The sequence below is a fragment of the Trichosurus vulpecula genome, chromosome 1 (genome assembly GCF_011100635.1).
Source record: "Trichosurus vulpecula isolate mTriVul1 chromosome 1, mTriVul1.pri, whole genome shotgun sequence".
NCBI classification, from domain to species: Eukaryota; Metazoa; Chordata; class Mammalia; order Diprotodontia; family Phalangeridae; genus Trichosurus; species Trichosurus vulpecula.
In genome coordinates this window covers 549,999,225-550,012,786 of record NC_050573.1, presented here as the reverse complement: position 1 = coordinate 550,012,786, position 13,562 = coordinate 549,999,225, and the positions used below count along the sequence as shown (strand labels likewise).

The 13,562-nt window shown below is 39.3% G+C and overlaps 1 protein-coding gene across 1 annotated transcript in view; it reads left to right on the top strand.

Moving 5' to 3' along the window:
- LOC118834196 (ATP-binding cassette sub-family A member 3-like) overlaps window positions 1-13,562 on the top strand; it is a 233,891-nt gene that overhangs the window by 151,368 nt on the left and 68,961 nt on the right. The window contains exons 17-18 of the mRNA XM_036741643.1: window positions 1,243-1,420; window positions 7,938-8,238. Coding sequence (XP_036597538.1) covers window positions 1,243-1,420; window positions 7,938-8,238 — 479 coding nt within the window. The remainder of the gene's footprint in view (window positions 1-1,242; window positions 1,421-7,937; window positions 8,239-13,562) is intronic.

Genomic DNA, 13,562 nt, shown 5'->3' with positions numbered 1-13,562 from the left:
ACATAAGCATACATATGTACACACGCACACACACACCATATATATATATATATATATATATACACATATACACACACACACACACACACACACATACAATACATATGTGTGTATATATGTCTAATAGTTATTACCAAATAGGTAAGTGGTCAAAGAATATGAAAAACAGTTCTAAAAAGGATAATTGCAACGTATTCACAACTAGATGAAAGAATGCTCAAAATCACTAATTATAAGAAATGCAAATCAAGACAACCAGAATTGGCAATGCTGACTAAAATGGTAATAGTTGATTGTGGAGGGATTGTTGCTTGATGGACACATTAATGCATTGTTCGTTGTCCTGTGAAATGGTATCACCATTTTAGAAAGCATTTTTTAATTGTTCAAACAGAGTGACTAAAATGTCTATCCCTTTTGAATCAGAAACTCCATTACTGGGCTTATACCCAAAGAAAGGCATAGATAAGAAGAAAGTCCCCATACACACCAAAAATATTTATATCAGTATTTTTTTTGTGATAGCAAGAAATTGAAAACAAAATAATGGCCATTGATTTAGGAATGGCTAAACAATTGTGGCACATGAATGTAAAAGGACATCATTGAAGAAGGAAAGGCAAGGGATGAAGCATGTATACAATGCCTACTAGTTCTAGGTGCTTTTGCAAATATTACCATTTGATCCTCACATCACCCTGTGAGGTCAGTGTAATTATCTCCACTTTTCAATTAAGGAAACTGAGACAAAGGTTAATTGACTTGCTGAGGACACTGAATTCAGGTCTTTGTGAACAAAGGCCCAACTCTCCATCCATTGCACCACCAGTTACCTCGATTATTGTGTTGTAAGAGATGATGTATATAATGAGTACAGAGAAACATGGAAAGATCTACTGAGGTAGCATAAAGTAAACAGGGCCAAGAAAACTGCACAGTAATGGCAACTGTAAATGGAACAAAGAATCACACACACATGAAAAATCAAGAGTAAATGCATGAAATTATCAAGTATAACTTAAATATTCTGGGAGGGGGAGGGAGAGGTATACTAGGGACAACTATGGCGATGTCAAATATAGAAGACATAAGTAAAATTTACTTTTTTCTGTTCTATGCCTTTTACCCACTCAAGCTATCATGCCAAGGAACCTTTTACATGTTTATTGTTTTATCAGTTGTCTTGTTTCACATACCTAAAATGTTTTACCTGCAATTAAAAGGAAATGTTTTTTGGTACAGGGTTGGCGAACTGGTTGATTTAAAGATGGATCTTCAGGACTTCCAGAAGCTTTCTTCTTTATCAGACCAGCAAGCAGAGAACAAAGAAGAAATTGTACATGGTGGGGGAAAGGAATCGAATTACCTTTTTAACACCTTACCCATGCATGATCTCTCTAGTATGACATTCAACACTGGGGTGAGCACTTTGCTTGGGAATGTAAGCCTGCTAAAGTTTATGTAGGGTACAAAGGATATCTTAGAAATTTGTAAAGGCTTGAAGATGTCAGCAATGAAAAATGTAGCCAGGCTTGCCTGCTCAAAATGTAGACCTACTAATTTCTGAATGCTGATTTATGGGCTTTAGTCAAGATTTATACCATTTCAAATGGTGCCAAGGTTACTTTGCAAACACCACGAATTTGTAATCTCATTCATCAGAATCAGTAACCTTTGATTTGGGATTTTTTTTAGTTCTGTTATCCCAAAAGGTGATTATTCATTCAGTCAGAGTTGACCAGGCACTGGTAAACTGACTCACATTAATCAACATGTGGAATGTTGATTCTAAAGTATAAATGTCCATTAGAAATGATGACTGTCTAAAAAACCATTGCTGCCATGTCCATATGTCAGTGCATCCACTTCTGTAGAATAAACCTCCAAGGGTTCCTGTTTCAACAATCCTGCTAGCAGCTTCTGTGGGGGTGTAAGATCCACTCACAGCCAGCACCCAGAAAGCTGCCAGGATGCTGGGAGAGCACAGGTTCTTTTGATCTGCTTAACCAAGGAAAACAATCTGAAGGGGTTGACAAGTTTACTTTAATCCAGCACACAGACAGCATTCAGTTAGTTCAGGGGAAAAAGCCAGCATCCCGAACTTCAGAATAAAATACAAACAAATTACAAATATCAACAGACAGACCCAATACAATTCTTAGTTACCAATGTCTAGGTTCAGCCCGGGAGCTCAGAACAAGGGCTGGCCCAGAGTCACACGTCACCACTGCTGCCACAAAGAGCTCCAACAGAAAAAGGATCTTCAAGCTGTCTTCTCTCCTCTTATAGAGCTTTGGACATCATCAAGCATCATCTGAATGACCAGAGCCCAGGCTCTGGTGATTGGTTCTTGAGTTGGCCCCTCCCCCCAGGACCCTGGGAGGCTCACATCCACATAGATTAGGTCAACACCCAATAGGGCATGGCTCTGGAGTCAACACCTCCCCCTAGCCAGCCCTATCCTGGGCCCACCCCAGTCACCAATCCGCACCCACATAGGTTCCACACCTAACAGGGCTCTGGGCCTGGGGCCCAGCACCCAGCAAGGCTCAATGAAATACACTGAGTCACTCAAAGAAAACAAAGGCCATTTTGCTTACCAATATAGTTCCCAACTAAATTCAAGAATATTTTACAGAAAATGAACTTATGGCTTTCAGAATAATTTGAGAAGCAGTATGTTGCAGGGAGCAAAGAATCAGTCTTAGAAGACAGTTTCCAGATGAAGAAATCAAAGCTATCTATAGGCATATGGAGAAGTGCTCTAAATCACTTTTGATTAGAGAAACAGAAATGAAAACAACTGAGATACCACCTCACACCTATCTGATTGGCTAATATGACAAAAAAGGAAAATGGTAAATGTTGGAGAGGATATGGGAAAATTGGGATACTAATGTACTGTTGGTACTGAACAAACCATTCTGGAGAGCAATTTGGAACTATGCCCAAAGAGCAACAAATTGTACGTACCCTTTGATCCAGCAATACCACTACTAGGTCTGTATCTGAAAGAGATTATAAAAAAGGAAAAGGATCTACACATGCAAAATATTTATAACAGCCATTTTTGTGGTGGCAAAATATTGGAAACTGAGAGGATGCTCATCAATTGGGGAGTGACTGAACATGCTGTAGTATATGAATATATTGGAATACTATCGGGTAATAAGAAGTGATGAACAGGTAGACCTCAGAAAAACCTGAAAAAACTTGTATGAACTGACGCAAAGCAAAATGAGCAGAATCAGGAAAACATTGAACACAACATTGTGTGATGATCAGCTACGAATGACTCAGCTCTTCTCAGCAACTCAATGATCCAAGATAAGTACAAAAATGCAAAAGACTCGCAAAAAAATAAATAACGGATTTTGAATGCATATCGAGGCATATTTCTTTCATTTATTTTTATCATGTTTTTTTCTCTTTTGATTTGTTTCTTCTTTCACAAATAGTATGGAAATATTTATACATGATAGCACATGTATAAACTATATCAAACTGCATTTTCAGAAGGGGAGGGGAGAGGGAAAAATCTGGAACTCAAAAATCTTGTAAAAATCAGTGTTCAACATTTTCTTGACATGTAACTGGGGAAGAAAATAAAATACTATTAAACTCAAAAAAGAAAAAATCAGCCTTAGAGTCTCACTCCGCTTTGCATCCACTGCTCTGCTGGTTTTATCTCTTAGGAACATGATGCCCCTCCCAGGATAAGGTCTTCATTTCTAATGCTATCATCATGCTACTAACTCAAGCCAAGAATCACTTGCCTCTGTCTCCTCTTGTCTCTGGAGGGCTTGAGGATGGAGTACCAAATTCTCTCAAAGCCTTCCTTTTTAGAGAGCAAAATTGGACTTTGAGCTCACTCCATTTTGTACCTGCTGCTCTGCCTGGTTTCACAATATAAGATGCCTACCTGCTAGGTACCCGTGATGTCAGGATACACCTGCTTTCCTGACACCTTTTGTGTGTTGTCTTCCCCCATTAAACTGTAAGCTCCTTGAGAGCAGAGACTATCTCTTTTTTTAAGTTCAGAAATTTTTAATTTATTTTTTAAGTCCTCTAATTCTTATATTGTTTTGTTTTAGTTTTCAACATTCATTTCCACAAGATTTTGAGTTATAAATTTTCTCCCCATCTCTCCCCTCCCCCACCCCAAGATGGCATGTATTCTGATTGCCCCTTTCCCCAGTCTGCCCTCCCTTCTATCAACTCACTCCCCCCTTATCTCCTTTCCCCTTACTTTCTTGTAGGGAAAGATAGGTTTTTATACCCCATTGCCTGTATATCTTATTTCCCAGTTGCATGTAAAACAGTTTTTAACATTTGTTTTTAGAACTTTGAGTTCCAAATTCTCTCCCTTCTTCCCTCCTCACCCTCTCTCCTTGAGAAAGCAAGCAATTCAATATGGGTTATGCAAAAAACTTCCATAACAAGTCATATTGTGAAAGACTATTTCCCTCCATCCTATTCTGTTCCCCATTTATTCAGTTTTCTCCTTCAACCCGGTCCCTTTTCAAAAGTGTTTGTTTCTGTCTACCCCCTCCTCCAACCTGTCCTCCCTTCTATCATCCCCCTTCTCTTATCCCCTTCCCCCTACTCTCCTGTAGGGTAAGATATCCGATTGAGTGTGTATGGTATTCCCTCCTTAAGCCAAATCTGATAAGAGTAAGATTCACTCATTCCCTTTTACCTCCCCCTTCTTCCCTTCCATTATAACAGCTTTTTCTTGCCTCTTTTATGTGAGATAATTTACCCCACTCTATCTCTCCATTTCTCCTTCTCCCAATATATTCCTCTCTCACCCTTTAATTTTTGTTTTTAGATAGAATCCCTTCATATTCAACTCAGCCTGTGCCTTCTGTCTATATATATATATATATATTCCCTTCAACTACCCTAACACTGAGAAAGGTCTCCTGAGTTACAAATATCATCTTTCCAGGTAGGAATGTAAACAATTCAACTTATAAGTGTCTTATGATTTCTCTTTCCTGTTTACTTTTTCATGCTTCTCTTGATTCTCGTCAAATTTTCGATTCAGCTCTGGTCCTTTCATCAAGAATTCTTGAAAGTTTTTCTATTTCATTGAAAATACATTTTTTTTTTGCCCTGAAGCATTATACTCAGTTTTGCTGGGTAAGTGATTTTTGGTTTTAATCCTAACTCCTTTGACCTCCAGAATACCCTATTCAGAGCCCTTCGATCCCTTAATGTAGAAGCTGCTAAGATCTTGTGTCATCCTGATTGTGTTTCCACAATACTTGAATTGTTTCTTTCTAGCTGCTTACAATATTTTCTCCTTGACCTGGAAACTCTGGAATTTGGCTACAATATTACTAAGAATTTTCTTCTTGGGATCTTTTTCAGGAGGCAGTTGGTGGATTCCTTTAATTTCTCTTTTGCTCTCTGGTTCTAGAATATCAGGGCAGTTTTCCTTGATTCATTTCTTGAAAGATTCTAGGCTCTTTTTTTGATCATAGCTTTCAGGTAGTCCAATAATTTTTAAATTATCTCTTCTGGGTCTATTTTCCAGGTTAGTGGTTTTTTTTCAATGAGTTATTTCAATTTGTCTTCCATGTTTTCATTCTTTTGGTTCTGTTTTATAATTTCTTGATTTTTCATAGTCATTAGCTTCCATTTGATCCATTCTAATTTTTAAGGAATTATTTTCTTCAGTGATCTTGTGGACCTCCTTTTCCATTTTGCCAATTCTGTTTTTCTAAGGCATTCTTCTCCTCTTTGGCTTTTATGACCTCTTTTGCCATTTGGGTTAGTCTATTTTTAAGGTGTTACTTTCTTTTGTATTTTGGGGGTCTCCTTTAGCAAACTGTGGACTCATTTTTTATGGTTTTTTGGTATCACTCTCATTTCTTTTCCCAATTTTTCCTCTACTTCTCTTGCTTGATTTTCAAAATCCTTTTTGAGCTCTTCCATGGCCTGCAAGCATTTCATATTTTTTTTGGTGGCTTTTGAAGTGGGATCTTTGACTTTGTTGTCTTCTTCTGTTTGTAGGTTTTGATCTTCTTTGTCACCAAGGTAAGATTCTATAATCTGAGCTTTTTAACACTGTGTGCTCATTTCTCCAGCCAATTGCTTGACTTTTGAGTGCTTTTTCAAGGTATGACTCTGCTTCCAGAGTGGAGTACTCTGTCCCAAGCTTCAGGGGTTTTGTCCTGCTGTTCTCCGAGTTACTTATAGGCATGTAAATTTTCAGTTCTTCTGAGGTGGTATGATCCAATGAGAAGAGTTTACTTATTTCATGACCTGTGCTCTGGTCTGTGAGTGACTTCAAGCACTCTTTTCTGTGTTGGAGCTTCTAGGAGGACTCCCTCTCCACAGCCACCAGAAGCTCTGCCACACAAGCAGTCCTCCTCACCCCAGGACCACCACCCAGTACTGGTATCCAGATCCAAGCAGAACGAAGGAAGAGAATCCTGCCTCAGTGCAGCAAAGTTGTCCCTGCACTCCTGCTCTGATCAGCCACTTGATTCCCCCCACCATCTGTGGGCCTGGAGCTCTGGAAGCAGCAGAAGCTACTGCTGCCATGACTGTAGCTGCCTGAAACCACCTCTGCCACACAGGGGCTGGGGCTGGGGCTGGACCACACCTTTCGCTCACTCAGGTCCAACAGAGTTTTCTCACTGACCTGCTAAGTTGTTTTTGGTGTTTATGGATTGAGAAGTCTGAAAACCCCCACAGCTCAATGATTCAGTGCCCTGCGGCCTGCTCTGCCCAGTCTGCTATGGCTTGGTCTGTACTACCCGAATCCATGCTGGGCTGTGTTTCACTCCCAACACAGTGCAATAGACCCTTCCCAGAGACCATCCAGGCTGTCTTGGGCGGGAGACTTGTTTCACGCTGTCATTTCATGGGTTCTGTAGCTCTAGAATTTGTTTAGAGTCATTTTTACAGGTGTTTGGAGAGATTTGGGGGAGAGTTCAAGCAAGACCCTGCTTTTACTCTGCCATCTTGGCTATGCTGAGACCATCTCTTATTTGTATTCCTAGCACTTAGCATACATAGTGCCTGTAATTGAAGTTTACTCCAACACAATAAGATCCTGGAGACTAGATAAACAAAACATACTGGCTCCCTCATGGCAGAGAGATAGGAAACTAATAAGACAAAATGTTGTACACATTTTCAGATCTTAATGTATTCTATCCTTTTGCTCAATTGTTTTTTTTTGTTGTTGTGAAGGAGGAATTAGCGTAGGAATGCTTGTAAGGGTGCTTTAAGAAATAACTCTGATGTAAAAATAAAAGGAAATCTATGAAATATATTTTTAGAAAAGTGAATAAAATGTCTTTATGAAATATAACTATATTTAGAAACCTGAGAAATACAGATTTGATGAATTGATGAGAAGTAAATATGATTTTATTTTTTAATCATAAATGATATGTTAATGGAGGAAATCATCATTCTTGAAGTGGAAATAACATTTAGCCAAATAATGATTCACTACACCCCATCTTGTTAATACAGCGAAACAGTTTAAGGGGTCAGTTCAAGTGAGTCCAGGTTAAGAGCCAAACTCCTGATAAGTCTTATAGAGGACATATGAAGCTAGAGAAGGGGAAGCCATGAGAAAGCTTGTGGACCTGAGAGAACAGAAATTTTGATTAATACAGCTGCCACCAAGTTCTAGGCTGTGTGGGGCAGTCAGGCAGGAATGGCAGAATCGATTCTGTGATGCTGAAAACCTTCCCTCCACATGCACACTTATGGACCACAGACTGCAGGATAATAATTCTGTATTTCTTTTTTCTCTTTGGGCTTCCTCATTGAAATCAAGGGCATAGCAGGGGGCTCTTTTTGGTGACTAGAAACTTTGGAACCAAGATACAAGCTGAGATGGATTTTAGCTTGAATGACTTGCTGAGATCTGTGACCATCATAATGCTGTGTCTCTTTCCTTTTTCTAGTGTACTCTTTACTGCCAGCAGTTCTATGCCATGTTTGTAAAAAAGGCTGTGTACAGTTGGCGCCACTGGAAGATGACCTTGATATACATATTGGTACCTCTCCTGTATGTTTCCTTACTGCTCGGTATCTTTCGCTCTCCAGTTCTTAAGGATGACCCAGCCTTGAATTTGGTTTTGAGTTCATATGGTAAAACCATTGTGCCCTTTTCTATCTCTGGAAATTCATCTGTGACCCAGGAAATTTTAAAATACATTAAAGCTGTGTTGACAGATAAGGGACAGATCCTCAAAGAAGTAAAAGGTAAGGACCGTCTGAATATTGTGTGCTGATGTGAAGAACTATCTGCGCTAGAGTCCTAAGGTTGAGAGCTAGAAGAGACCATAGAGATTGTTTGATTATTTTATTGAGTTAAGTGACTTATAAGGGCAAACTGATAGTAAGTAGCAGTTCAAGGACTTGAACCCAAGTCCTGTAATTGCAAATTCTGTGCTCTCTTTGCCACAGCATATGCTTCCAGTTGGAAAGAAAATGGACCCTGCAGTACGTAGCTGGGTCACAACCATGGCATGTGAAGACCATCCTTCATGCCTCGGGCTCCAAAACTCCCTCGTTAATATGCACAGTTTTACTAAAACCATTCCTGCATGTTGTAGCCCCTTCTTATGTATCAGTGATTGACTATACAGGCTAAGATACTGGGCATTATCATTTTGTGACAAATAACACTGTTTCATGAATGTTTAACTACCCAAACTCTCCATGTAAAGCAGGGTGCAACACCTAAGTTGGTCCAGACACTGGATACTCACTAATATTTTGCATCCTATATATGTTCTGGGGAAGTAAATGGGATAAAGACCAAATGAAATGACACCTCCCAATTCTTTCTGGAAGCACAAATGCAGGCTTAGGAAACTAGGCTAAGGAGCACTAGATAAAGCCTATTGTACTTTACGAAGACTTGGATCAGCAAAGCTTGGATTCCAGGCTTTTGCCTTTCACAATTGTCTACTGCTTAGCTGAGTTACTGATAGCTACTATGAATTTTAAATCAGTAGAGTTAGATTGGCAAAATTGCAAAATTCAGGACATTTCTGGTTGTTTACACTAGTGGAGGACAATAGTGCCTTGGGGAGAGGAGTATAATTTCTGTAGATTTTGTTCATTTTCTTCTTTTTATTCTTCATTTTATTGTACTGAATTTTTAAAATTGTCCTCATTTTTCTTTTTCTTTTTTTTCAATTTTTAAAAACATTTTTATTTAAAGTTTTGAGCTCTAAATTTTATCCCTCTCTTTTCCGCTCCCTTCCCTCCTCCCTGAGACAGTAAGCAATCAGGTATAGGTTATATATGTACTATTGAATAAAACATTTCTATATTAATAATTTTGTACAAGAAGAATAAAAAAATGAAAGTGAAAAATAGCATGTTGCAGTTCTGTATTCAAACAGTATCAGTTCTTTCTCTGGAGGCAGATGATATGCTTCATCATTAGTCCTTTTGGATTGTCTTGGAACATTATATTATTGAGAATAGCTAAGTCATTCACAATTCTTCATCAAACAATCTTCTGTTCCTGTGTACAACATTCTCCTGGTTCTGTTCACTTCAGTATGTATCAGTTCATGTCTTTCCAGGTTTTTCCGAAATCATCCTGTTTGTTATTTCTTTTTTTTAAATTTATTTATTTAATATATTTAGTTTTCAGCACTGATTTTCACAACAGTTTGAATTACAAATTTTCTCCCCATTTCTACCCTCCCCCCCACTCCAAGATGGTGTATAGTCTGGTTGCCCTGTTCCCCAGTCAGCCCTCCCTTCTGTCACCCCACTCCCCTCCCATCCCCTTTTCCCTTCCTTTCTTGTAGGGCAAGATAAATTTCTATGCCCCATTGCCTGTGTATCTTATTTTCTAGTTGCATGCAAAAACCTTTTTTTTTGTTTTTGAACATCTATTTTTAAAACTTTGAGTTCCAAATTCTCTCCCCTCTTCCCCCCCCCTCCCCAAGAAGTCAAGCAATTCAACATAGGCCACATGTGTATCATTATGTATAACCCCTCCACAATTCTCATGTTGTGAAAGATTAACTATATTTTGCTCCTTCCCAACCCATCCCCCTTTATTGAATTTTATCCCTTGACCCTGTCCCCTTTAAAAAGTGTTTGTTTTTGATTACCTCCACCCCCATCTGTCCTCCCCTCCATCATTCCCCCCCTTTTTTTTATCTTCTTCCCTCTTCTTTCCTGTGGGGTAAGATACCCAACTGAGTATGTATGATATTCCCTCCTCAGGCCAAATCTGATGAGAGCAAGATTCACTCATTCCCCCCTCACCTGCCCTCTCCCCTCCTCCCACAGAACTGCTTCCTCTTGCCACCTTTATGTGAGATAATCCACCGCATTCTATCTCTCCCTATCTCCCTCTCTCAATATATTCCTCTCTCATCCCTTAATTTGATTTTATTTCTTTTAGATATCTTCCCTTCATCTTCAACTCACCATGTGTCCGTTCTCTCTCTCTCTCTAAATATATATATATATATATATATACACATATATATATATATATATACATATATATATATATATATACACATAGATACATACATACATACACATTCACATACTATATATATATATACATATATATATACATGCATAATCCCTTCAACTACCCTAATACTGAGGTCTCATGAATCATACTCATCATCTTTCCATGTAGGAATGTAAACAAAACAGTTCAACTTTAGTAAGTCCCTTGCAATTTCTGTTTCTTGATTACCTTTTCATGCTTCTCTTGATTCTTACGTTTGAAAGTCAAATTTTCTATTCAGTTCTGGTCTTTTCACTGAGAAAACTTGAAAGTCCTCTATTTTATTGAAATTCCATATTTTGCCCTGGAACATGATACTCAGTTTTGCTGGGTAGGTGATTCTAGGTTTTAGTCCTAGTTCCATTGACCTCCGGAATATCGCATTCCAAGCCCTTCGATCTCTTAACGTAGAAGCTGCCAGATCTTTGGTTATTCTGATTGGGTTTCCACAATACTCAAATTGTTTCTTTCTGGCTGCTTGCAGTATTTTCTCCTTGATCTGGGAGCTCCGGAATTTGGTGACAATATTCCTAGGAGATTCCTTTTTGGGATCTATTTGAGGAGGCGATCGATGGATTCTTTCAATTTCTATTTTGCCCTGTGACTCTAGAATATCAGGGCAGTTCTCCTTGATAATTTCTTGAAAGATGATATCTAGGCTCTTTTTTTGATCATGGCTTTCAGGTAGTCCAATAATTTTTTAAATTATCTCTCTTGAATCTATTTTCTAGGTCAGTGAATTTTCCAATGAGATATTTCACATTGTCTTCCATTTTTTCATTCCTTTGGTTCTGTTTTATAATATCTTGATTTCTCAAAAAGTCACTAGCTTCCACTTGCTCCAATCTAATTTTTAAGGTCATATTTTCTTCAGTGGTCTTTTGGACCTCCTTTTCCATTTGGCTAATTCTGCCTTTCAAGGCATTCTTCTCCTCATTGGCTTTTTGGAGCTCTTTTGCCATTTGAGTTAGTCTATTTTTTAAGGTGTTGTTTTCTTTAGTATATTTTTCAGTATTTTTTTGGGTCTCCTTTAGCAAGTCATTGACTTGTTTTTCATGGTTTTCTCGCATCCTTCTCATTTCCCTTCCCAATTTTTCCTCTACTTCTCTAACTTGCTTTTTCAAATACTTTTTGAGCTCTTCCATGGCCTGAGACCAGTTCATGTTTTTCTTGGAGGCTTTTGTTATAGGCTCTTTGACTTTGTTAACTTCTTCTGTCTGTATGTTTTTGTCTTCTTTGTCACCAAAGAAAGAATCCAAAGTCTGAGACTGAATCTGGGTGTGTTTTCGCTGCCTGGCCATATTCCCAACCAACTAACTTGACCCTTGAGTTTTTCAGCGGGGTATGACTGCTTGTAGACTTCAGAGTTCTATGTTCCACGTTTGGGGGGGATGCACCAGCTCTGCCACACCAGCACTACTCCTTCCCCAAGAACTCCCAACCAGGACTGGACTTAGATCTTCAGCAGGCTGTGCACTCCTGCTCTGATCCGCCACTTAATTCCTCCCACCAGGTGGGCCTGGGGCCGAAAGCAGCTGCAGCTGTACTTCTGTAGCTGCCCCACCTCTGCTGCCCCTGGGGTGGTAGCTGAACCTCGAACTCCTTCCACTCCCACAGCTTTTCCCACTAACCTTCTCCACTGTCTTTGGTGATTGTGGGTTGAGAAGTCTGGTAAGTGCTGCAGCTCACTGATTCAGGGTGCTAGGGCCCGCTCTGCCCAGCTCCTGGTCTGGTTGGTCTGATCTGCTTAGGCTGGGCTCTGCTCTGCTCCGCTCCCAGCTCCCACCTCCCAGTTCCCAGCTCCGTGCAGGATAGACCTCACCCAGAGACCATCTGGGCTGTCCTGAGCTGGAGCCCTGCTTCCCTCTGCTGTTTTGTGGGTTCTGCAGCTCTAGAATTGGTTCAGAGTCATTTTTTATAGGTTTTTGGAGGGACTTGGAGGGGAGCTCATGCTAGTCCCTGCTTTCCAGCTGCCATCTTGGCTCCGCCCCCCCCCCCTCATTTTTCTTAAAAGGAGGATTAAACCTGGCAGAAGTAGAGGGAACTTTCTTCCCTCCTTACCAAGAATTGATTGTGATGTCAAGATAAAAAGACATTAATAATTTTAATTCCCACTGTAGAAGATCAAAGTGCCCATGGAAATGTAGATCATTTAATATAAGTAACATTAGTCTACTCTAGTGCCTCACCAGTTTTGAAGTCTACTCATCCCATTTTAGGATGGGAAGGGTGGGAGTCTGAACTCCTGGGGGAACTAGCACCAGGAGAGAATGGATGTAGTAAGCGCATGTTGAGGCAAATGGAGATAAAAAGTAGCAGAATATAGAACAGTGGTAAGCTGCATAATATGGTAGGGGAGGGACCCTACCATGGGACAGTGTCCTCTCTGACACCTGTAATAATTGGCCTTGTTTTAGGAGCGAGGCATGATGGAAAAGGGGAATCCACAGGGCAAGTTCTAGATGACAATGACAGAAGTGAGAGTCTAGAATGGATACTTTGGAACCCTTTATTGCATGAAGAATACAGAGAAAAGAGAGACACTAGATAATTAAAAGGGTCATGAATTAGAGCATGAGGGTCTAGAGGAGACCCAAAGAGAAGACAGACAATGACAAAGTAAGAGAAACCCTCTCTTAAAAGGGGTTTCAAAAATGAAAATTTTAAAAGCAATGAACATGACTAGTTAAAAGAGAGCAGAAGAAAGAAGAATCTAATTGACTAACTGAAAGGAAGAAAAGGGTTTGGGAAGAATTATATAACCAGATTAAAAAATCAAGAGAGTAGAAGGAATCAATAGGTAAACCCTTAAAAGTAAAGGGGCAACAAATGAGAAGAGGGAAACAGAGTTGAGGGGAAGAGAATCAGTGGGAACAGGGCCACCTTAAAAAAATTAGGTTAAGTAACTAAAGGAACACAATAGTGTGTTTACGGGAGAAGAAGAAAAAATTATACTTTAAAAATATTAGAAACAAATGGAGGAAAATATAAAACTAATGCATAATTTTAAATATGAATGAATTAAATAATC